This window comes from Mobula birostris, chromosome 2, assembly GCF_030028105.1.
Source record: "Mobula birostris isolate sMobBir1 chromosome 2, sMobBir1.hap1, whole genome shotgun sequence".
NCBI classification, from domain to species: Eukaryota; Metazoa; Chordata; class Chondrichthyes; order Myliobatiformes; family Myliobatidae; genus Mobula; species Mobula birostris.
In genome coordinates this window covers 221675506-221698277 of record NC_092371.1, presented here as the reverse complement: position 1 = coordinate 221698277, position 22772 = coordinate 221675506, and the positions used below count along the sequence as shown (strand labels likewise).

The window sequence follows — 22772 nt, the reverse complement described above, 5'->3', positions numbered from 1 at the left end:
TACAGAAATTGGTGTGAAAAACTAAAAACATCCAGTGAGCAGCATTTCTGTGGGTGAAAACACTTGTTAATGAGAGAGAACAGAGGAGAATGGGAATGGCCAGACTGGCTCAGGCTGACAGGAAGGTGACAATAACTCATAACTATGAGTTACAACTGTGGTGTGCAGAAGAGCATCTCTGGATGCACAACACGTGAAAACTTGAATTGAATGGAGTACAGCAGCAGAAACGCATCAACATACACTTTATCAGGTATAAGGGTTGGCTACTGAGAGTATTTCTTAAAGATATTTTTAAATACTTTATGTAGTAAGAAATAACAAGCTGTTATATATGAAATATTGACATTTAGCAGTACTGATATTGATCTAAAACATTTATTTAAAGCACAAATAGAAAGCAATAGTTCAACTCAAGGAATATTTTAGTGAGGAATTAATACTTGAAAATTGTTCTTGATAAAATATTTTGTAAGTTTGCTCCAAAGATTGGTGTTCATTTCAAGTCTATTTTGAAATTGTATGACATGTTTATTATCTGTTAAATAAATTTGATCTCAAATGATCAGCCTAGTATAAAGCAATAAGTTGTTAAAATAAATTATAAACCCTGTAATAACCATAATCTAATAGTTAAGTACTTGTTTGAATATAAGAGAAAATGAATTACTTCTTAATATTGCAGGCTGGAGTTGTGCCTTAGCATACATTGAAGAATTTAAAAAGCAATAAAAACAGTATCATAAAACTTTCATTGATAAATTATTATATTCCAAGAAAATTCTTCCATGAGAAGTTTATAGTAGCATTGCAAACTTTTAAGAAAAAACTGTAATGATCTGAAAATCCAAGAATCATGGATCAAGGCACTGTTCCTAACAATAATATGCATTTAATTTAGTAAAACTTCCAAAGATCCTTCATATATATTTATTGAACAAAATTTAACATGAATCCATGTGTAAATTGGAAGTTTAACTAAACTCTTCATTTAATGGAGTGTTTAAAGGAGGAAAATCAAGTTGAGAGATGGAGAGGTCTTTTGGGCATGGCTAAGAGATTGGTGTTGGAGCAGATCCAGAACTTGGAGCCTAAGCAAGTGAAGGCACAGCCATCAATGATGAAACTATTAAAATTGGGATGCACACTTGGCCAGGAAGGATAAAGTAATGGGTGACAGATGGCACATATTATTCATAATAGAAACTGTTCTACATAATTCACAAAAACCGTCATTGAGTTGTTGTGTTCACTTTAAGAGGCGGTGTCTGACATAATGGTGTCAGTATAAGGCGACTGCTTTTGGTTGGAAATAGAGGGCTGCAGCTTTTGTTAAGAACATAAAATGACTCTCACATGTTTTATTCACAAAATCCTGCATCGGTGATCCTGACGCTCTTGGACGATTCCAGAGTTACTCAACTACATATTGGACAATGCAGTTGCTTTGAAGCTGCTGGAGTTTTGGGAGCAGCACACTACCACGTGGTTTGCCCAGTTCATGCAGCAAGAAATCACAGCAGACAATACCAAATTTTACTACATTGTGGCATTGCTAAGTAGCTCCACTGCATCCAGAGTTGTGAGTCTACTAGACCCGCCTGCACGTGAAAACTCCGCTATTGCAGACTTTTGGACTGGCTGAGTCTGAGTGTGCTAAACAGTTGTTCCCCTTGCCTGGCCTGGGTGATGCTAGGCCTTCAGAACCAGTGAACCAGATGCTATCCCTCCTGGGCAATCACCATTCTTGTTTTATTTTTAAAGGATTCTTTATGCAACAAATGCTTGTTAAAGTTCGCGCAGCCCTTGCTAATACAGCCAAGAAGGAATATAGGAGCTTGCTAAAATAGCCAATAATGTACACTCAGCCAGACAGTGATTCGTCGTTCCTCCTCCTTTTTCCTGTCTAAATAAGCCCTGTTAGCACAACCTCCAGCACACTCAGCCCGTGGCTGTGAGCCAGATAACGCGGGGTCTACGTTTTTACCATGCGCACCACCAGAGCAGCGCATTGGGACATCAACGATCTGTGACACCATGGGTTCCATTTGCCGGGGTCATCTATTCTTCATTACAGACACCCTTTCAGGGTGACTCTTCCTGTGTGACATGGGTGCTCAAGTGAGAGTGCTGCTAGCATCGCCCATTGATTATAAGGCAGAGAGTGATGGGCCCTCGCTGGAGTCCACCAATGACAACAGGATCTGTACTTATGGGACACAACGCGTGACGTTCTGCTTCAGTGAACAACGCTACACATGGGACTTCATCTTGGCAAAAGTTGCGAGACCTCTGCTCGGCACAGATCTCCTGTGTGCTAAAGGACTGTTCGTAGATCTCGAGAACTCTTGGCTTGCGGACGCAAAGGACTTTGGGCCATTGCACTCTATTCCCCAGTAAATTCTCCATGACGACTCTGTCTAGCACATGCACTGCCACACGTGAATTCACTCGCCTGCTGGGCGAATTCCCTAACCTCACCAAGCCCGCACTTTCCACTACAGTCACAAAGCATGGGATTGAGCACCACATTTCCATAGCTGGCCTGTCGGTGCACGCCCGTGCACATAAACTGGACTCACAAAAGCTGGCCAGAGCAAAGGCTGAGTTTGTTAACATGGAAATGTTTGGCATTTGTGCGCAGGTCAAATAGCCCTTGGACTTCATCCCTCCATGGGTCCCTAAGCCTTACGGAGACTGCTGTCCATGCGGCAATTATCACCGCCTTAACAAGGCCACCAGTCCCAATTGTCACCTGATCCCACAATCTCGACTTTTTGGCACATTTATCCAGGAAGATAAATTTTTCCGAATGTAGACTTTGTCCCGAGCTACCACCAGGTGTCTGTGTGCACCGAGGATGTTCCCAAAACTGCTGTTATAACCCCATTTGGCCTATTTGAGTTTCTGAGCATATTGTTTGGGCTAGAAACTGAAGTACAGACCTTTCGGGAACTAATGGACTCTGTGTTAAAGGACTTCGATTTTCTTTCTTGAGAATATCTTGTCCAGAACCAAAAACTTATCACATCTCTGCACACTTTTCAAGCATTTAAGCCAACATGGACTGATTATTACTCCTGCTAAATGCCAGTTCAGTTTGTCTACTATTGACTTTCAGAGCCACAGCACCCCCTCTGAATTTCTATCAGTTTTATTTCACAAGCTACTGAACTTGTGCTCCCCTTGTGTAGTATCCTTAAAGGCAGTGCCCTTAATTGCATGCTTGAGCGGTCAGCGGACATGACAAGAGCACTTGACAACACCTAATGAGCTCTTTCGAATGCAACTCTTCTAGCGCACTTTCTCCCAGCAGATCTATAGCCATCACTACTGACACTTCAAACTATGCTGTGGGTGCTGTGCATGAGCAATTGGTTGGAGGCCTGTGGCAGCCACTCACACCACCTTCGGCTGGCAGGTCTGTGCATCCCACCACACCCCCCACTGAGAGGAAGTACAGTACGTTTGACTATTTACTTCCAGGCCTCTATTTGGCCATCCACTACTTTCATTTTCTACTGGGGGGAGGGGTCAGCATTTTAGTGTTTGTTGGCCACAAACCCTTAAGTGTCAGACCCTTGATCTGCACAGCAGCAACACCACCTGGCTTACATTTCAGAATTCACAACTGACGTACAGCACATCGAAAGGAAAAATAATGCTGTGGCTGATTGCCTCTGTGGAAGAATAAAGGATTATTTGTTTGATGGAACCAGAGTTGCTGGTACTTTTCTATTATGACCCTTAAAGTTACAATTTTTTTTGCATATGGTCAGCCATAAAATCAGTGCTGGCTAACTGGTCGATATCCTGTTTCTCTGTGTGCTTAGGACTAAAATTACAAACTTCTTGTTTCTGACCTGTGGAAAAGAAGGAACTTTCTACTGATTATTTGGAGTCTGGGATGCCCTGATTGTGAGGCAGACTCCCTGTGATGTACCTTGTAAATAAAGTGAGTTTGATCCTAGTCTTTTCAGAGTCCACCTCTATTTGTCTGATCAAGATAGTTAGTTTTGCTAACAGCCTCTCACGGCCACATCAATGCCATATACATCAGGGTTGACAATGCTGCCATGGCAGCTGACCAAGCCACCGATCTAGAGATCCAGGTTTACAGAACAGTCGTCACGGGTCTGTGGTTGGCTGACATCAAGTTCGGGAATGCAGGAGTTTCTCTCGACCAGTTGCCCTCACACTGTAGTGCCTGCGGACTAGAGGTGTAGTGTTTTTTAACACTGGCTCTTGCATCCAGTCAGGAAGGCATCACAGCAACTGTCTGCTTTAAAGTTTGTGTGGCATGGCCTTAGAAAGGATGCACGAGACTGGAGTCTCGTGGGTCAGCGGGCAAAAATTAACCATCACGTTCAGACATCTTTGGCACCTTTCACAGCACCCTGAGGAACGTCAATATGGACCTGGTTGGTCCATTATCCCACTGCTCCTCTCACCACCCCACCTGAGGTTTCATGTATTTGCTTACCATGGTGGACCATGTCACCAAGTGTCTAGAGGATGGCCCATCTAGCATCGAAGACGGCTGTGGACGTGCCTCAGCTGGATGACTCAGTTCGGCACCCCATCTGATATTTCTTCCAAACACGGTCCTCAACTCACGACGGATCTCTGGGCCACAATGGCACAGACCCTCAGCGTTAAGTTGCACCTATCCACAGCTATCATGGGTAGTCCAGTGGCCCATGTGAGCACCTTCGCCGTTCCTTAAAGGCTACTCTGACGCCCTCCTTAACAGATGAGTGTTGGCACGATCATCCCCCGCGGGTCTTGCTGGGGCTCAGAACGGCTCCAAAAGAGGACCTGCAGTCCTCTGCGGCCATGTTGGTGTACGGGCAGCCACTACGGGTGCCGGGTAGTTTTATTCCTGATGCCACAACTGCCTGGTTGGTATCTCAGCAGCATTCCATCCTCCTCGGTAAACTCAATTCCTTTCCACCTATTCCTACCTCTCATCATGGTGTACAGCACTCTTGAGTTCCAGTTGACCTATGTTGTACTTTGTTCAGTTTTGTTTGCCATGATACACATCAATACCCCCCTTAAGCCTCCTTACGATGGACCCTTTCTGCGTTTTGGAATGGGACAAAAATTCTTTCATTGTAGCTTGGAAGTGTAAAGCTGAATATATTTCGGTAGATCACCTTAAACTGGCCCACCAAGACCTGGTCAGTTCCACTACCATACTCCCTGCATCACGACATGATCACATGTGTGTCCGCACACCCCTAGGTAAGTCAGAGTCACCTGCTGTTATTTCAACCAAGGCACGTAGGATGTGAGCCAGGTGGCTCATGTGAGCTCCAGACAGAATCTCAGTGCCAGTTTTGGGGAATTCTGGGGGGCCAGGTGTAGGGTAAAGTAATGAGTGACAGGTGACACATATTGTTGTGTTCACTTTAAGAGACAGTGTCTGAGGTAATGACATGAGTGCAAGGTGATTGCTTTTGGTTTGTTCATAATGGAAATAAGGGCTGAGGCTTTTGTTAAGCAGATAAAATGACTCTCGCATGTTTTGTTCACAAAATCCTACAGCAAGGTACTAAGACATCTGAGAAGATTGTAGGGTTGTAGGAGATCATAAGATAAGGGCTGAGTGAAACCATGGAATGTGCTATGTCATAATCTAGCATAAAAGTAACATATAAACCTTGAATTAGGCTTGGATAGATAACTGGTAAGGCTCTGAAAACTTGTGCCAACCTACTGGTAGGGGAGTTCAGAGACATTTTCAATCTCTCATTGCTACAGTCAGAAGTTCCCACCTGTTTCAAAATGAGCAACAATTATACCAGTGCCCAAGAAGAGCGGAGTGAGCTGCCTTAAAGGCTTTCATTCAGTAGCACTCACATCTACAGTGATGAAGTGATTTGAGAGGTTAGTCACGACCAGAACTCCAGCCTCAGCAAGAACCTGGATCTACTGCAACTTGCCTATTGCCACAATAGGTCTATGGCAGACACAACCTCCCATGCAGCCTAGGATCACCCAGACAATACAAACATCTATGTAAGGATGCTGTTTATTGACTACAGCTCAGTGTTTCACACCATCATTGAAAAACATAAAGAACTTGGGCCTCTGTACCTCCCTCTGCAACTGGTTCCTTGAATTCTTAACAGTAAGACCACAATCTGTGCAGATCAGAAATATCATCTCCATCTCACTGACAGTCAAAACTAGTGCACCTCAGGGATGTGTGCTTAGCCCACTGATCTATTCTCTCTTCTCTCACGACTGTGTGGCAAGGCACAGCTCGAACACCATCTATAAATTTGCTGGCTATATAACTACTGTAGGCAGAATCTCAGATGTTGACGAGAAGGCGTACAGGAGCGATATAGATCAGTTAGTTGAGTGACTGCAACAACTTTGCACTCAAAGTCAGTAAGACCAAAGAGCTGATTGTGGACGTCAGAAAGGGTAAGATGAGGGAACACACAGCAGTGCTCATACAGGAATCAGAAGTGGAGAGGGTGAACAATTTCAGGTTCCTGGGTGTTGATACCTCTTGAGGACCCAACCTGGTCCCACATATCTATGCAGCCATAAAGAAGGCAAGACAGCGGTTATATTTCATTAGACATTTGAGAAGATTTTTTGTGTCACCTAAAACACTCACAAATTTCTACAAATGTACCATGGAGAGCGGTCTAACTGGCTGTATCACTGTCTGGTGTGGAGGGGGCGGTTGAGGGTTGTGGCAGGCTACCGCACAGGATCGAAGACAGCTGCAAAGAGTTGTAAAATTAATCAGCTCCATCATGGGCACTAGCCTCTGTAGTATTCAGGACAACTTCATGGAGCAGTACCTCAGAATGGCAGCGTCCATTATTAAGGACCTCCACCCCCCCAGGACATGCCCTCTTCTCATTGTTACCATCAGGAACAAGATACAGAAGCCTGAAGGCACACACTTAGTGATTCAGGAACAACTTCTTTTACACTGCTTATTTAATCTAACTACTTTATGTATATATTTACTGTAACTCACTTTTTTCCTTATATTATCATGTATTGCTGCTGCAAAGTTAGCAAATTTCACAACATATGTGGCGATATTAAATCGGATTCTGATTCTGAATTATTTGAAGCTTTAGCTATTTAAGAATTATGTCATCCTGTCAACTCTAGAAATACATTAAGTTGTATTGTTTCTAAATGCCTCTTGTGTATGGTCATCTTACAGCCGTACAGAAACTTGAAGAACTGCAATGGTTGAATGTGTCATATAGCTTTCTTTGCTGTGTTAGAAATGAGGTAGTTAATATTATTTGGTAGTGTTATGTGGATTTTTGGTGGTTTGTTGATCAGATCAAAAGTTAAGTTGGAGCAAATGAGAAAGCAGAATGTATTTATATTTTCAATGTTGTTTTCTTGCCTGACCAAGGAAAATGTAGCGTAGGCAGGCTGTCAACCTACAATGAATTTCCTCCGAGGTACTCCTGCACAAAACCATTGTAGAACTGAGGTAAAATTGGATCCTTTTTGAAGATGTATCATTAGTTGGTATACTAATAATTAGGATTTTGGCTTATTTTACAATGAATGATTGAAAGCCACAAGCAATGGACTAATCAGAGGTCATACTTGCTGAAGATTTAGAGAATTATTTTATTTATAGTTGGTATTGATTCTAGAAGAGCAAAGTACTGAACGCGAGGTTTAAGCAGTTGAAAGTGAAGCTGCAAAGACCAGATCAATAAGGATGAAGGAAGGTATTCATTGTAAAAGAAAGTAACAAGTAGATGTGGACAATGTAAAAATGATGGTGAAGATGTAAATAAAAAAATGTGAAGAAATTAATTGAAAAATAAGTCTGGATTCACTGTGACCTAGAGGTGTAATAAGCAAAAGCAGTTTCCTAATAGTTGCTAATATTAGTTTTTTAAATGTTTAAAAATTAGTTTTTGTATAGAATTTATGATTGTTTCAATTATTTTTTTCCACTCGCCAACAATACATCAATTTATATCCTTTGGTCCAACAGCACATGTTGAAAGTACATTTCTGGAATATGCAGCCCATGACTTTCTGTCTAGTAATTGTAGTGAATGGCAAATTGTGCAGAGGACATCAAAAGTCCTTACGCAAATGTTTCTTTAGTAATAACATCAGATCATTGTTCTATCTTGTTAATTTGAATTGTAGGCTGTTCCACGGCATTATCTGTTTTTTTATTTCTAAGTATAAAATTCTACAGAATTATACCACAATATTGCAGTTTATCTTTTTTTTCATAGGATTATAATACTTTGAACCTTGATGGAAAACTGAATAAAGATTACCGTCAAGATTATCGTCTTGAATATGGCATGGAAAATAGTACACACACAGTCATTGCCTTCTCAAGGGATTTGAATACTTGTGACTATCAAGATAAGATTATAACGGTAAGAATTTCATTTTCTACATTTTAACAATATTCTATGCGATATTACAATGGTGAACAAAATTATAATCATAGCATAGAACAAGGTTGTACATGGAATTACTGAACTGGATACCAATTTTAATTTTTTATTTTGAAATATAGAAATTCAAATTTTGACATACCTCCTTATTTTCATGTCTTGAAATTTCCTCTACATAATCATAATTTTTATGAGAATCTTGCCCGTAAATTTCTCAGTCCTTATTAGGTTTAAGATGGAAATTCTCGGCTCTGGGGAAAATAAAATGCTTTAGCTTAGAACTTGAACCCATTCATTTCAGATTTAAAGTACACAAAGTACTTAAGTTTTGTTTTTAGCCCATTTTAGTTTATATGAATGATCATTTATGAGTTGACGAGAGGTTGGTCTACATACATCAGAACATCAATCACTTTAACTCTGCTGACGTTTGCCTAGCATCAGATGCACAGTTAATGACATTACAGATGCTGCAGTGCACATTTTTGCCACTGCGAGCAGAGACTAGAGCTGCTGGAGCAAATATTATTCGCTCACAATAATGGAAAACATTGTGTAGGGTTTGGGAATGGGCTATCAGTTACAGTTTCCGCACAGTCATATCAGTGTCCTGAAGTATCTCCCAGGCTTGCCTTTTCAGTCAGCACATTATTAAAATATTTACTGCACCATTGTTTACTTATTGTGGCTCTCTCTCTCTCAGTTGCGACTTGCATGCAGCAGTGATTGGGCAGCGGGTCACTCTGGAGCCACTTATGACTTGAAGTCAATCATGCAAGTCTGGCATGGGCAGAGGTGGTGAGCAGACATTGAAGAGCCCATGTTCTCCACACTCCTTTCACTTGTTCAACATTTTCTCCTCTATGCTGCTTTGAAAGTTTGTGATGTGATGATTTGCTTCCTTGGGAGTCTGCATGGCCAACTCTGTGTAGAGGTTCCAATGCAAATGAATGAAGCCTTGATTTGGCACAGGAATTTGTGCTATGTGCTATTTTCCTCCATTTTTTGAAATCCAATTGGCAAAAAATTTTTAAGATTGTAGGATAATGTAATTGGTGTAAATGTACATAATTCACAACCATCGAGAGTGTGTTGGGGTTCACTTTAAGAGGCTGATCTGACATGATGACGTATTGGGAGAAGTTCTGTTATCACACTTTTTGTGTTCAGTGTTTGTTGTTTTATTTGCAAAAACCTACAAGATCATGTTAGGCATAACTCTGATAGAGAACATGTCAAAAGATGGTGGGCTCCTATTTCTAGGCAATTGTATGCTATTCATACTACACTTTCCCACTTAGCATTTTCTTGTCAGGAAGCTTTAATGAAGGGACTGTAATGAATGTAACTTATTAACATAGCTAGTAAATAGCTGAGACCCCAGTACTGATCCCTGATGCACTCCACCCTAATATGAAAAAGGTGCATTTATTCACATCCAATGTTTTCTGACCATTAATTAATCCTCTCTCTACAACCATAGGAGCCTTTTGCTAGTTCTGTGAACTATTATGTGGTCCTCTATCAAATGCCTGAAGGTATCCACAGGCTCCATAATATTCAGCTAGTTACACCCTTAAGTTAGTTACTGCCTGTTACGGCCCTGGCATTTAGAACTTCATTGCTGTTTCTGTAACCAGCTTTTTTTTTTGACTAGTCAGGGTTGTAGCCCTGAATGGAACCTCCAAACCTAGAGGACCAGTGGACCACTTTTAATCTGGCCTCTACCCTTTGATTTGTTTGGCATAGGTGACCCTACCAAGAGCCAAAGCACAAGGCCCTGACTCCAGCCAACACAGCTCCCCAGATCATTGAGGCATGCAAGCCTCCAAATCCTACGACAAAGTTGTGGTCCACTTCTCCTTAAAGAATGTCAATAATCTTTTTAACGCAGTTCTCATTTTTTAAAAAAAATCTTCTCTCTCCCCCCCCCCCATACCTCTGTTGTATTTTGTTCATTCATCATGTGCCCTGTCGTATGATGTAGGCAACCATGGTCTTTCCATGAAGATAATTGTTCTTGGCAACTGTTGTGTTTATACTTTCCTTAATAATGGATTCCAGCATTTGTCTTCACTGCACTCTGAAAGCTCACACTCATTGCTCAATCACACTTTATTTACTGGTGTACAAAGAAAACAGCATGGCCCCTGTCACCACACTGTTCTGATCTGAACAGAGAAATATCATTTTTTATACAGAATTGATTAGCAATTTCGAATATTTACCATTTGGTAAACTATGCAGATTTGAATTCCTTACTTGCAAGTTCAATTATCATTTACAGTACAGCTGTAAAGGTCAATAGAAACTATAAGCTAATAACCAATAATTCTTTGAAGTTAACAAAGTATTTGTCCCTTAGTTGGTGTGTGTATCCCTTGCATATTTTGATAACAATTTTATCTGATCTCTGTTAGCCAAGATAGTTCCATTTGTTGCTATTTTAAGGAAGCCATGCTCTTCAAAGACTTTTCTTGCCAGGGTTGTCTGATCTCTCTCTCTGCAACTCATCCTTGCCCGGACATTATGTTAACCCTTGCCTTGCCACAACTTCCACATACTTTTCTAACAACTGTGGTAAATTGTCTGCAGCTTCCAGTGTTCTCTCTCATTTCTTGAATAGCAGTGTAAATTGTGCTCTCTCCAGCTGGTATGCCTTTTAGACTCTTAGGAATCATGTGGCATTTAAAAAAGATAAAGTCTGGAAATGCTCAGCAGGTCAGCCATATCTGTCTAATGACCTCCTGTGTGTCAGATTATTTCCATCTTCTGTAGCATTTTTGATCTTCATATTCTGATTCCTCCCTCTTTATCAATTATTTTCAGTCACACTTTTCTGTTTTCAATAATTTTTCAAATTCTCAGGACTATTATGCTTCTTTATAGATAATGTTTACTTTTAAACGTACCATCTTTGGTTATACATCACAAGACAAGACAAAGGAGCAGAAGTAGGCCACTCGGCCCATCGAGTCTGCTCCGCAGCTCCCCCATGAGCTAAACTATTCACCCATCTAGTTCCAATTTCCGGCTTTTTCCCCATATCCCTCGATACCCTGACTAATTAGATACCCGTCAATCTCCTCCTTAAACACCCTCAATGATCGGGCCTCCATAGCTGTATGTAGCAACGAATTCCACAAATCCATGACCCTCTGGCTAAAAAAATTTCTCCTCATCTCTGTTTTAACTGAGTACCCTCTAATTCTAAGACTATGGCCTCTTGTCCTGGACTCACCCACCAAGGGAAACAACCTTTCCACATCTACTCTGTCCAACCCGTTCAACATTCGAAAAGTTTCTATGAGATCCCCTCTCATTCTTCTGTACTCTAATGAATACAATCCAAGAGCCGACAAAAGCTCCTCATGTGTTAGCCCCTGCATTCCAGGAATCATCCTCGTAAATCTCTGAACTCTCTCCAACATCAGTACATCCTTTCTAAGATAGGGGGCCCAAAACTGCACACAGTATTCCAAATGAGGTCTCACTAATGCCCCATAGAGCCTTATCTACACCTCCTTACTCTTATACACTATTCCTCTTGAAATGAATGCCAACATAGCATTCGCTTTCCTTACCGCCAATCCAACTTGGTGGTTAACCTTTAGGGTATCCTGCACGAGGACCCCCAAGTCCTTTTGCACTTCTGATTTTTGAATTTTCTCCCCATCTAAATAATAATCTGCCCCATTATTTCTTCTTCCGAAATGTACAACCGTACATTTGTCAACGTTGTATCTCATCTGCCATTTCTTTGCCCACTCTCCTAAACTGACTAAGTCTCTCTGCAACTTTTCCATTTCTTCAACATTTCCTGCTCCACCACCTATCTTGGTGTCATCCGCAAACTTAACCACAAAACCATTTAACCCTTAATCCAAATCATCGATATACATCGTAAAAAGAAGTGGCCCCAACACCGACCCCTGCGGAACACCACTAGTAACCGGCAACCAATCAGAATAGGATCTCTTTATTCCCACCCTTTGCTTTCTGCCCATCAGCCAATGCTCCACCCATTTCAATATGTTTCCTATAATTCCATGGGCTCTCATCTTATTAAGCGGCCTCATATGCAGCACCTTATCGAAGGCCTTTTGAAAAACCAAATACACAACATCCACAGCCTCTCCCTTGTCAATCTTACTCGAGATTACCTCAAAAAATTCCAATAGGTTGGTGAGACAGGATCTTCCCTTCATGAAACCATGCTGGCTTCGGCCTATCTTGTCATGCACCTTGAGGTATTTCATAACCTCGTCCTTGAGGATTGACTCCAATATCTTTCCAACTACCGATGTCAGACTAATAGGTCTGTAATTTTCTTTTTGCTGCCTCCTTCCTTTCTTAAATAACGGAACTACATTTGCGACCTTCCAGTCCTCCGGAACCATGCCAGAGTCTATTGATTCCTGGAAGATCATTTCCAATGCTTCCACAATCTCCAAAGCCACCTCCTTCAGAACCCTTGGGTGCACCTCATCCAGGCCAGGAGACTTACCTATTCTTAGTCCACTTAGCTTCCCAAGCACTTTCTCTCTAGTAATCTTGACTGTACCTAATTCTATTCCCTGATTCCTCTGGCTATCAGGTATATTGCTCATGTCTTCCACTGTGAAGACTGATGCAAAATACTCATTCAGTTCCTCTGCCAGCTCTTTGTTATCCATTATAATTTCTCCAGCATCATTTTCAATCGGTCCCGTATCTACCCTTGTCACTCTTTAACTCTTCATATATTTAAAAAAACTCTTAGTATCCTTTTTTATGTTAATCACCAACTTCCTTTCATAATTCATCTTTTCTTTCCTAATGACTTTCTTAGTTTCCTTCTATAAGTTTTTAAAAGTCTTCCAGTCCTCATTTTTCCCACTAATTTTTGCTTCCTTGTACGCCGTTTCTTTTGCTTTTATTTTTGTCTTAACCTCTCTCGTTAGCCACATTTGTGCCATTTTTCCATTCATGATTTTCTTTTTTCTTGGAATATATTTTTCCTGCATTTTCTTTATTTCTTGCAGGAATTTCATCCAATTCTGCTCTGCCGTCCCTCCATTTAGCTTACTTCTCCAATCGACTTGGGCCTGTTCCTCTCTCATACCACTGTAATTTCCCCTGTTCCACTGAAATATCGATACACCTGATATCAGCTTCTCCTTTTCAAATTTGAAACTGAACTCAATCATATTATGATCACTACTTCCAAGGGGTTCCTTTACCTCCAGCTCCCTAATCGCCTCAGGTTCGTTACACAGCACCCAATCCAAAACAGCCGGTCCCCTGGTGGGCTTCTGGACAAGCTGCTCCAAAAAGCCATCCTGTAGGCATTCTACAAACTCCCTCTCCTGAGATCCATTACCTTCCTGACTTTCCCAATCCACTTTCATATTAAAATCCCCCATAATTATCTTGACATTTTCCTTCTGACACGCTTTTTCTATTTCCAGTTGCAACATGGATGGACCACTTTTCCCATAGAGTCTTTATTTCTCAATGGAAGGTTATACATAAAGAATAATGTATTACAGTGGATTCCGGTTAATTGGGTCATTGGTTAACTCGGGGCAGCTGTTTATTTGGGACAACTCTTAAAGAATAAAAGCAAATCGAGGGAAGAGCCAGGATTCCCTTCCTTTATTTGGGACACCTTGCTGCTTAATTGGGACTCGAGCCTGCTGCTGAACAGTTTCTAACTAATGTCAGTCGCATGTTTTTGGTTGTTAGGTTGTTCTCTACACCATGCTTAGAGAGAACAGCTTTAAATAGTGTCAGTTGCCTGTGTTTGTGTTCAAAATTAAGTGATTTATCAGCACTGGTCATTGGTGAAAAATAAGCAGAAAGACAATTCAGAACTGTTTTGCTCACTCTGGTTTCAAGTATTCAAGCTTGGAGATGCCAAAAACAGCTGTGAGTGAAAATGAAATGATTTCACTACTTCAACAAGTTAGGACCTATGAAGAATTTGAATTTGAAGGCAGTCCATTATCAGCATTTGATACTTGTGCTGATTTTGTTCATTTGCTGTCAATCAAAAGAACGCGGCTCTGAACACTGGATGAATTCCTCCATCGATAACCATTAGGAACTAATTATTACACAGTTTTAGAGTACTGTATTGGTAGTGTTCTGTCATGTTATACATTTCAATTTTATACATAATTTGTTACTCACTTAAAAAATACTTTTTTAAAATGCAATGTTGACTGTTTCCATGAAACTTCAACTCATTGGGGCAGCCACTTAATTGGGCTAAAACATACTGGTATTGGTGTGTCCCGATTAACTAGAATCCACTGTATTTCTTTAAATGTCCATACTGCTTGTCTACTATCATACGTTTTAATCTACTTTCCAATTAATTCCCCAACTATCTCTTTATTACTATGTACTCATAATTGCCTTTATTTAAATACTAGACTCTTGTTCTAAATTCACATTTGCCAACAAGTGTGGGAAAAAAGTATCAAGAAGCAAAAAAAAAGGCACAGATGTTGTGAATTTTAAATAGAAATAAAGATGATGGAAATACACAGCGGACCAGGCAGCATATGTGGAGAGAGATCATTATAGATATACCAACATTGTCTGTGTACTGTTGTTTCATGCTTAAGATTGATTGATTTTCAAGTGAAGGTGACCTGAGTTGAACAGTTTCCCAGGTGTTTTGCAGATTAACTCCAACCCGAACCCCACTTGTTGGAGAAGCTTCATCACTGCAACAAGAATTGAAAAAGATATTGGGATGATAATACACCTTTGCTTGAGAATGGGCCAGCTTTTGATGGAGATCAGTTCCTCAGAGTGGCTAAACTTGAGAAGTGTGTTCCACAATGATTGACCGAATAAAAGTCTCTTGTGAGGTTAAAATATACAAGGGGTGATTGATAAGTCCATGGCCTAAGGTAGAAGGTAGAAGAGAAGTGTGCGCAGTCACAATTATGACAGAGAAAGTACACAGGAAGCTGAATAGTCTAAAGGTAAATAAATCTCCCGGACCAGATGGAATGCACCCACGTGTTCTGAAGGAAGTAGCTGTGGAGATTGCAGAGTCATTAGTGACAATCTTTCAAAAGTCGATAGATTCTGGCATGGTTCCGGAGGACTGGAAGATTGCAAATGTCACTGTGCTATTTAAGAAGGGGGCAAGGAAGCAAAAAGGAAATTATAGACCTGTTAGCTTGACATCGGTGGCTGGGAAGTTGTTGGAGTTGATTGTCAAGGATGAGGTTACAGAGTACCTGGAGGCATATGACAAGATAGGCAGAACTCAGCGTGGATTACTTAAAGGAAAATCCTGCCTGACAAACCTATTACAATTTTTTGAGGAAATTACCAGTAGGCTAGACAAGGGAGATGCAGTGGATGTTATATATTTGGATTTTCAGAAGGCCTTTGACAAGGTGCCACACACGAGGCTACTTAACAAGATAAGAGCTTATGGAATTACGGGGAAGTTACATACATGGATAGAGCGTTGGCTGATTGGCAGGAAACAGAGAGTGGGAATAAAGGTATCCTATTCTGGTTCGCTGCTGGTTACCAGTGGTGTTCCACAGGGGTCCGTGTTGGGGCCGCTTCTTTTTACATTGCACATCAACGATTTGGATTATGGAATAGATGGCTTTGTGGCTAAGTTTGCTGATGATACGAAGATAGGTGGAGGGACCGGTAGTGCTGAGGAAACGGAGAGTCTGCAGAGAGACTTGGATAGATTGGGAGAATGGGCAAAGAAACGGCAAATGAAATACAATGTTGGAAAGTGTATGGTTATGCACTTTGGCAGAAGAAATAAACGGGCAGACTATTATTTAAATGGGGAAAGAAATCAAAGTTCTGAGATGCAACGGGACTTGGGAGTCCTCGTACAGGATACCCTTAAGGTCAACCTCCAGGTTGAGTCAGTAGTGAAGAAGGCGAATGCAATGTTGGCATTTATTTCTAGAGGAATAGAGTATAGGAACAGGGATGTGATGTTGAGGCTCTATAAGGCACTGGTGAGACCTCACTTGGAGTACTGTGGGTAGTTTTGGCCTCCTTATTTAAGAAAGGATGTGCTGACGTTGGAGAGGGTACAGAGAAGATTCACTATAATGATTCTGGGAATGAGAGGGTTAACATATGAGGAACGTTTGTCCGCTCTTGGACTGTATTCCTTGGAGTTTAGAAGAATGAGGGGAGACCTCATAGAAACATTTTGAATGTTAAAAGGAATGGACAGAGTGGATGTGGCAAAGTTGTTTCCCATGATGGGGGAGTCTAGTACGAGAGGGCATGACTTAAGGATTGAAGGGCGCCCATTCAGAACAGAAATGCGAAGAAATTTTTTTAGTCAGAGGGTGGGGAATCTATGGAATTTGTTGCCACAGGCAGCAGTGGAAGCCAAGTCATTGGGTGTATTTAAGGCAGAGATTGATAGGTGTCTGAGTAGCTAGGGCATCAAAGGTTATGGTGAGAAGGCAGGGGAGTGGGACTAAATGGGAGAATGGATCAGCTCATGATAAAATGGCGGAGCAGACTCGATGGGTCGAATGGCCGACTTCTGCTCCTTTGTCTTATGGTCTAAATTTTAGAAAACGTAGCACATTTATTTTTCAACATAGTTCCCTTCTACATTTAAATACTTAGTCCAGCGGTCGTGGAGCATAGGAATCCCCTCTTTGCAGAAGTCGGCGTCTTGGACCTCCAGAAAGTGGTCCACAGCAGGGGTGATTGATACATTCGTGGCCTAAGGTAGAAGGAGGTGATGTATAGTGGTTGATACTGCTCCTTGCATTTGCCTTGAAGTTGACACAATTTTCATTGTGCCTCTAGACAGATGTAATTCACACAGTGATTTGATAAGCAACTGTTCACTCACAGGGAAAAGGAGGATATGGACAACCCTGTTGATGAATTTCTTCATGACAGACAGCCGGGAGACTCCTCTATAGTTACTGTAGTCAGATGTGTCTCCTTTCTTAGAGAAGGTTACAACTACAGCATCTCCATAGTCACCTGGTACATATTTCTTTTGGGTGTGAAGATGATGAAAAATCATTCCTAAATGGCAAAATTTGTATATGCTTTTTAGTGTTGAAGTATTCAGTTCTGACAAAACTCTGACTTTCAGGTGACTTTTGAATCAGTCATCGAAATGGAGAAGTGGCAGCAGAGTGCATTTAGGATTTGGTTGGCAGACAGGAGCCCCTAATTTAGTATCATCAACAAACTTGCTCATCATCCCATCTATATCTGTATCCGATCTACATCTATATCCCATCTATATCCCCCTCCAACTTTCAAATCCCTTACTCACTCTTCCTTCAGTTAGTCCTGACGAAGGGTCTCGGCCTGAAACGTCGACTGTACCTCTTCCTACAGATGCTGCCTGGCCTGCTGCGTTCACCAGCAACTTTTATGTGTGTGCTTGAATTTCCAGCATCTGCAGAATTCCTGTTGTTTATATCTGTATCCAAATTATTTACATACATAATGCAGCCCGCCTGGCCACCCTCAGGGTCGCTCGGCTCGCTGTCGTCTAGGGAAACAGCCTCTGCCCCGCCAAACTGGGTAATTCGTTTGTGTGGATGCTGTGTGAGGTACCCCACCCCGCCCAAATAACAGACAATACACCAGATGCAATTAAATGATTTACAGTTTATAGATATTACTGGAACTATATAATTAAAAGAGAATAAAATATAAAAGGAAAATAAAAGGCGCCACACTTATCAAAGTTCAATCTCTTCGTGCACAAAAACCGTTGGAGCTCAAGGACCTTCTTCTTCACCCTGCGACCCCCTCGGACCACCTCAACCGGCCGCCTGGGACCAACAATGGTGGTCGACCAGACGCTCCACACGAGTCTGAGTCCATCTCCGTCTCCTCGCCGAACGTCCCGCTCGGGGTCCGACCCCATTAGCGGACTCACAGCACCTGGTCCATCCTCTGTCTCGCTCTCCCGCCTTCTCCCCCAAAACCCCGCGCATACAGTATCTTCAAATACACCAAAACCATAACAACTATCCCAATTGGTTAATAGCACCCTCTTATCACCCTCTAAACCACAATAAGCTGCTAGCGCAAACTTTCTCAGCGTTAAAGCACAAAAAAGCCGCATTCCCCAGATTAACATAACAAAAACGCCATTTTAATTAGCCTCCGCAGTAACATAAAAATCGAAACCCCCTTACAATAATGAAAAATAGGTCTCAAAACTGACCTTTCCCACAGAGTTTCAGTTTATTTTTCAGCATTATTTCCTAGAAATGGTGCAATCAGAGATAAACAAAAATCACATAATCAGGTTCCCACTTCAGCCATTTTCACAAACAGCATTCTGGGTATTGGCTTCACCCAAATAACTATCCACCGACCAAGCCAAACTCATAATCATTAGAAGTTTTACTAACTTTTGGGTAGTCAGGTTGGCTCTGAGAACAATGAAATGGGTACAGATTTTTAAGGAACCTACTAATCTACCCAGTGAATCAAGTAAAAGGATCTTTTATAAAATATTCAATAATTTAAAATCTGGTTTCTCCTAGATTTGCATAAGCGGAAATACTTAATATGTGATGGGAAAGGTAACTTGATCAGCTCATTTTCAGTAAATTAGGATTGGAAGGTGGCTGATGTAACCCTGCTTTTTAAAAAAGGAGGGAGAGAGAAACCGGGGAATCATAGACCGGTTAGCCTGACATTGGTGGCGGGGAAAATGCTAGAGTCAGTTATCAAAGATATGATAACAGCACATTTGGAAAGCGGTGAAATCATCGGACAAAGTTAGCATGGATTTGTGAAAGGAAAATCATGTCTGACGAATCTCATAGAATTTTTTGAGGACGTAACTAGTAGAGTGGATAGGGGAGAACCAGTGGATGTGGTGTACATGGATTTTCAAAAGGTTTTTGACAAGGTCCCACTCAGGAGATTAGTGTGCAAACTTAAAGCACACAGTATTGGGGGTATGGTATTGATGTGGATAGAGAATTGGTTGGCAGACAGGAATCAAAGAGTGGGAATAAACGGGACCTTTTCAGAATGGCAGGCAGTGACTAGTGGGGTACCGCAAGGCTCAGTGCTGGGACCCCAGTTATGTACAATATATATAAATGACTTAGACGAGGGAATTAAATGCAGCATCTCCAAGTTTGCGGATGACACGAAGCTGGGCGGCAGTGTTAGCTGTGAGGAGGATGCTAAGAGGATGCAGGGTGACTTGGATAGGTTAGGTGAGTGGGCAAATTCATGGCAGATGCAATTTAATGTGGATAAATGTGAAGTTATCCACTTTGGTGGCAAAAACAGGAAAACAGATTATTATCTGAATGGTGGCCGATTAGGAAAAGGGGAGGTGCAACGAGACCTGGGTGTCATTGTACACCAGTCATTGAAAGTGGGCATTCAGGTACAGCAGGCGGTGAAAAAGGCGAATGGTATACTCGCATTCATAGCAAGAGGATTCGAGTACAGGAGCAGGGAGGTACTACTGCAGTTGTACAAGGCCTTGGTGAGACCACACCTGGAGTATTGTGTGCAGTTTTGGTCCCCTAATCTGAGGAAAGACATCCTTGCCATAGAGGGAGTACAAAGAAGGTTCATCAGATTGATTCCTGGGATGGCAGGGCTTTCATATGACGAAAGACTGGATCGACTAGGCTCATACTCTCTGGAATTTAGAAGATTGAGGGGGGATCTTATTGAAACGTATAAAATTCTAAAGGGATTGGACAGGCTAGATGTAGGAAGATTGTTCCCGATGTTGGGGAAGTCCAGAACGAGGGGTCACAGTTTGAGGATAAAGGGGAAGCCTTTTAGGAACGAGATGAGGAAAAACTTCTTCACACAGAGAGTGGTGAATCTGTGGAATCCTCTGCCACAGGAAACAGTTGAGGCCAGTTCATTGGCTATATTTAAGAGGGAGTTAGATATGGCTCTTGTGGCTACGGGGATCAGAGGGTATGGAGGGAAGGCTGGTACAGGGTTCTGAGTTGGATGATCAGCCATGATCATACTGAATGGCGGTGCGGGCTCGAAGGGCCGAATGGCCTACTCCTGCACCTATTTTCTATGTTTGTATGTTTCTGTGTCTTATTGATGAGATGCTAGCATTAAATTCAGATTAACAGCAGTAAAGATTCTTGGGGACCTTAATGATATATTATGGTATACATGTACATTATCACTAACCTAACTTGTTTGATGGGGATTAGCATCTTAGCAAACTTTTAAATATAATAAACTAAAGAATTACTTTTAAAGCTTTAAGTTATTAATCATAAGCTTTAATGAAAATCTAGGAAAAATAACAATTAATCTGAAGTATTATGATCTAGTTGGGAAAAAGCCCTTGTTTTAGCAGATCTTCTTATTACAGGTGTCCCCCACTTTTCGAACGTTCACTTTACAAAACCTCACTGTTACGAAAGACCTACATTAGTTACCTGTTTTTGCTAACAGATGGTGTTTTCACTGTTACGAAAAAAGCAGCACGCGATAAAAGGCAGTGCGCGCCCCGAGCAGCCGCTCTCCCCCGGATTCGGAACGGCATTCTAGCCGGCATTGCTTAAACACGTGTCTGTGAGCAGCCGTTTGCAAGGTGAGTTCTAAGGTATCGGAAAAGCCTGAAAGAGCTTGGAAGGGTGTTACACTTAGCGTAAAACTAGACATAATTAAGCCTTTCGATCATGGTGAACGAAATAAGGACAAAGTGAGTTTGGCTTGTGGAAGTTGACGAAGATGATGTTGAAGAGGTTTTGGCATCCCATGACCAAGAACTGATAGATGAAGAGCTGATTCAATTGGAAGAGACAATCAAAACCGAATGCAGTAGCGAACGGACCGAAAGGAACTGAACGTGAAGCAACTGCGTGAGATTTTCGCTGCAATGATTGTAGAAAAGTACGACTTTAATTTTGAAAGGGTATGTCGGTTTAGGGCATATTTGCAAGATGGTTTGAGTCCTTACAAAGAACTGTATGTTAGAAAAATGCACGAGGCTAAGCAGTCAAGCAAGCCTTCCGCACCAGCCACAGCAGATGACGAACCTCGACCTTACGACATCGATGCAGGCAAAGATAGAAGAAGATGACCTGCCTGTCCTGATGGAAACAGTCGACGAGATGATACCCCAGTGTCCCACCACCCCAAACCCTGGGCTGCAGACAGATATCGATCCGCGGAGAATGCAGCGGCAGCCAGGAGGCACCCAGCACATCTTTAAGAAAAAAAGCCAAAATAAACAAGCTAATTAATTAGGTGCCACCTGGCACCTAATTAATTAGCTTGTTTTTTTCGGCTTTTTTCTTAAAGGTGTGCTGTATGCATCCCGGCTACCCCTGCATGCTTCACGGATCGGTATCTGTCGCTGCCCAGAGGGTGGGGGGCCACTGCACCATCCCACGCTCTGATGACTCAGCCTAACGCACCATCATCAGTGTGCTCGGTGTCTTCCTGATTCCCGTAAATGATACTACACTGTACATACATTATTTCTACTTTATATCAGCTGTGTATTTTTACGTTATTTGGTATGATTTGGCAGCTTCATAGCTTAAAGGTTACTGGAGAGCACTTGTGCCGTGTTTTTGCCGAGAGCGCTTGTGTGAGATTTTTGCTACGGAGAACAGTGATTGTGGAAAAGTATTTTTACTTTATATAGGCTGTGTATTCATCATATCATTCCTGCTTTTACTATATGTTACTGCTATTTTAGGTTTTATGTGTTATTTGGCATGATTTGGTAGGTTATTTTCAGGTCTGCGAACGCTCACAAATTTTTCCCATATAAATAAATGGTAATTGCTTCTTCGTTTTATGACATTCCGGCTTACGAACCGTTTCTTAGGAACGCTCTACCTTCGGATGGCGGGGGAAACCTGTACACATCAAAATATTAGTTAGTAAGTTTTTCTTCAGACCTTTATCCCCTATCCCCTTCTAGCAGGACCCGGACTCACTGCAATTTGCCTCTCGCCACAATAGGTCTACAACAATTGCAATCTCACTGGCTCTCCACTCAGTCTTTGGATCACCTGGACAATAGCAATACCTACATTAGGATGCTTTATATTGATTACAGCTCAGTACTAATTAGTAAGCTCCAAAACCTGGGCCTCTGAACATCACTCCGTAACTGGATCCTTGACTTCCTCATTGGGATACCACAGTCAGTGTGGATCGGAGATAACATCTTCTCATTGACAATCAGCAGTGGCACACCTTGAGGATGCATGCTTCGCCCACTGCTCTACTCACTCTGCATCCACGATTGTGTGGCTAGGCACAGCTCAAACACCATCCATAAATCTTCTGATGACACAACTGTTGCAGGCTGAATTTCAGATGGTAAGGAAGAGG

At 41.8% G+C, this 22772-nt stretch overlaps 1 protein-coding gene across 1 annotated transcript in view; it reads left to right on the top strand.

The window, feature by feature from the left end:
- The window catches only part of moxd1 (monooxygenase, DBH-like 1), a 96280-nt gene that overhangs the window by 4186 nt on the left and 69322 nt on the right, over nucleotides 1-22772 (top strand). Inside the window, exon 2 of the mRNA XM_072251511.1 lies at nucleotides 8259-8408. Coding sequence (XP_072107612.1) covers nucleotides 8259-8408 — 150 coding nt within the window. The remainder of the gene's footprint in view (nucleotides 1-8258; nucleotides 8409-22772) is intronic.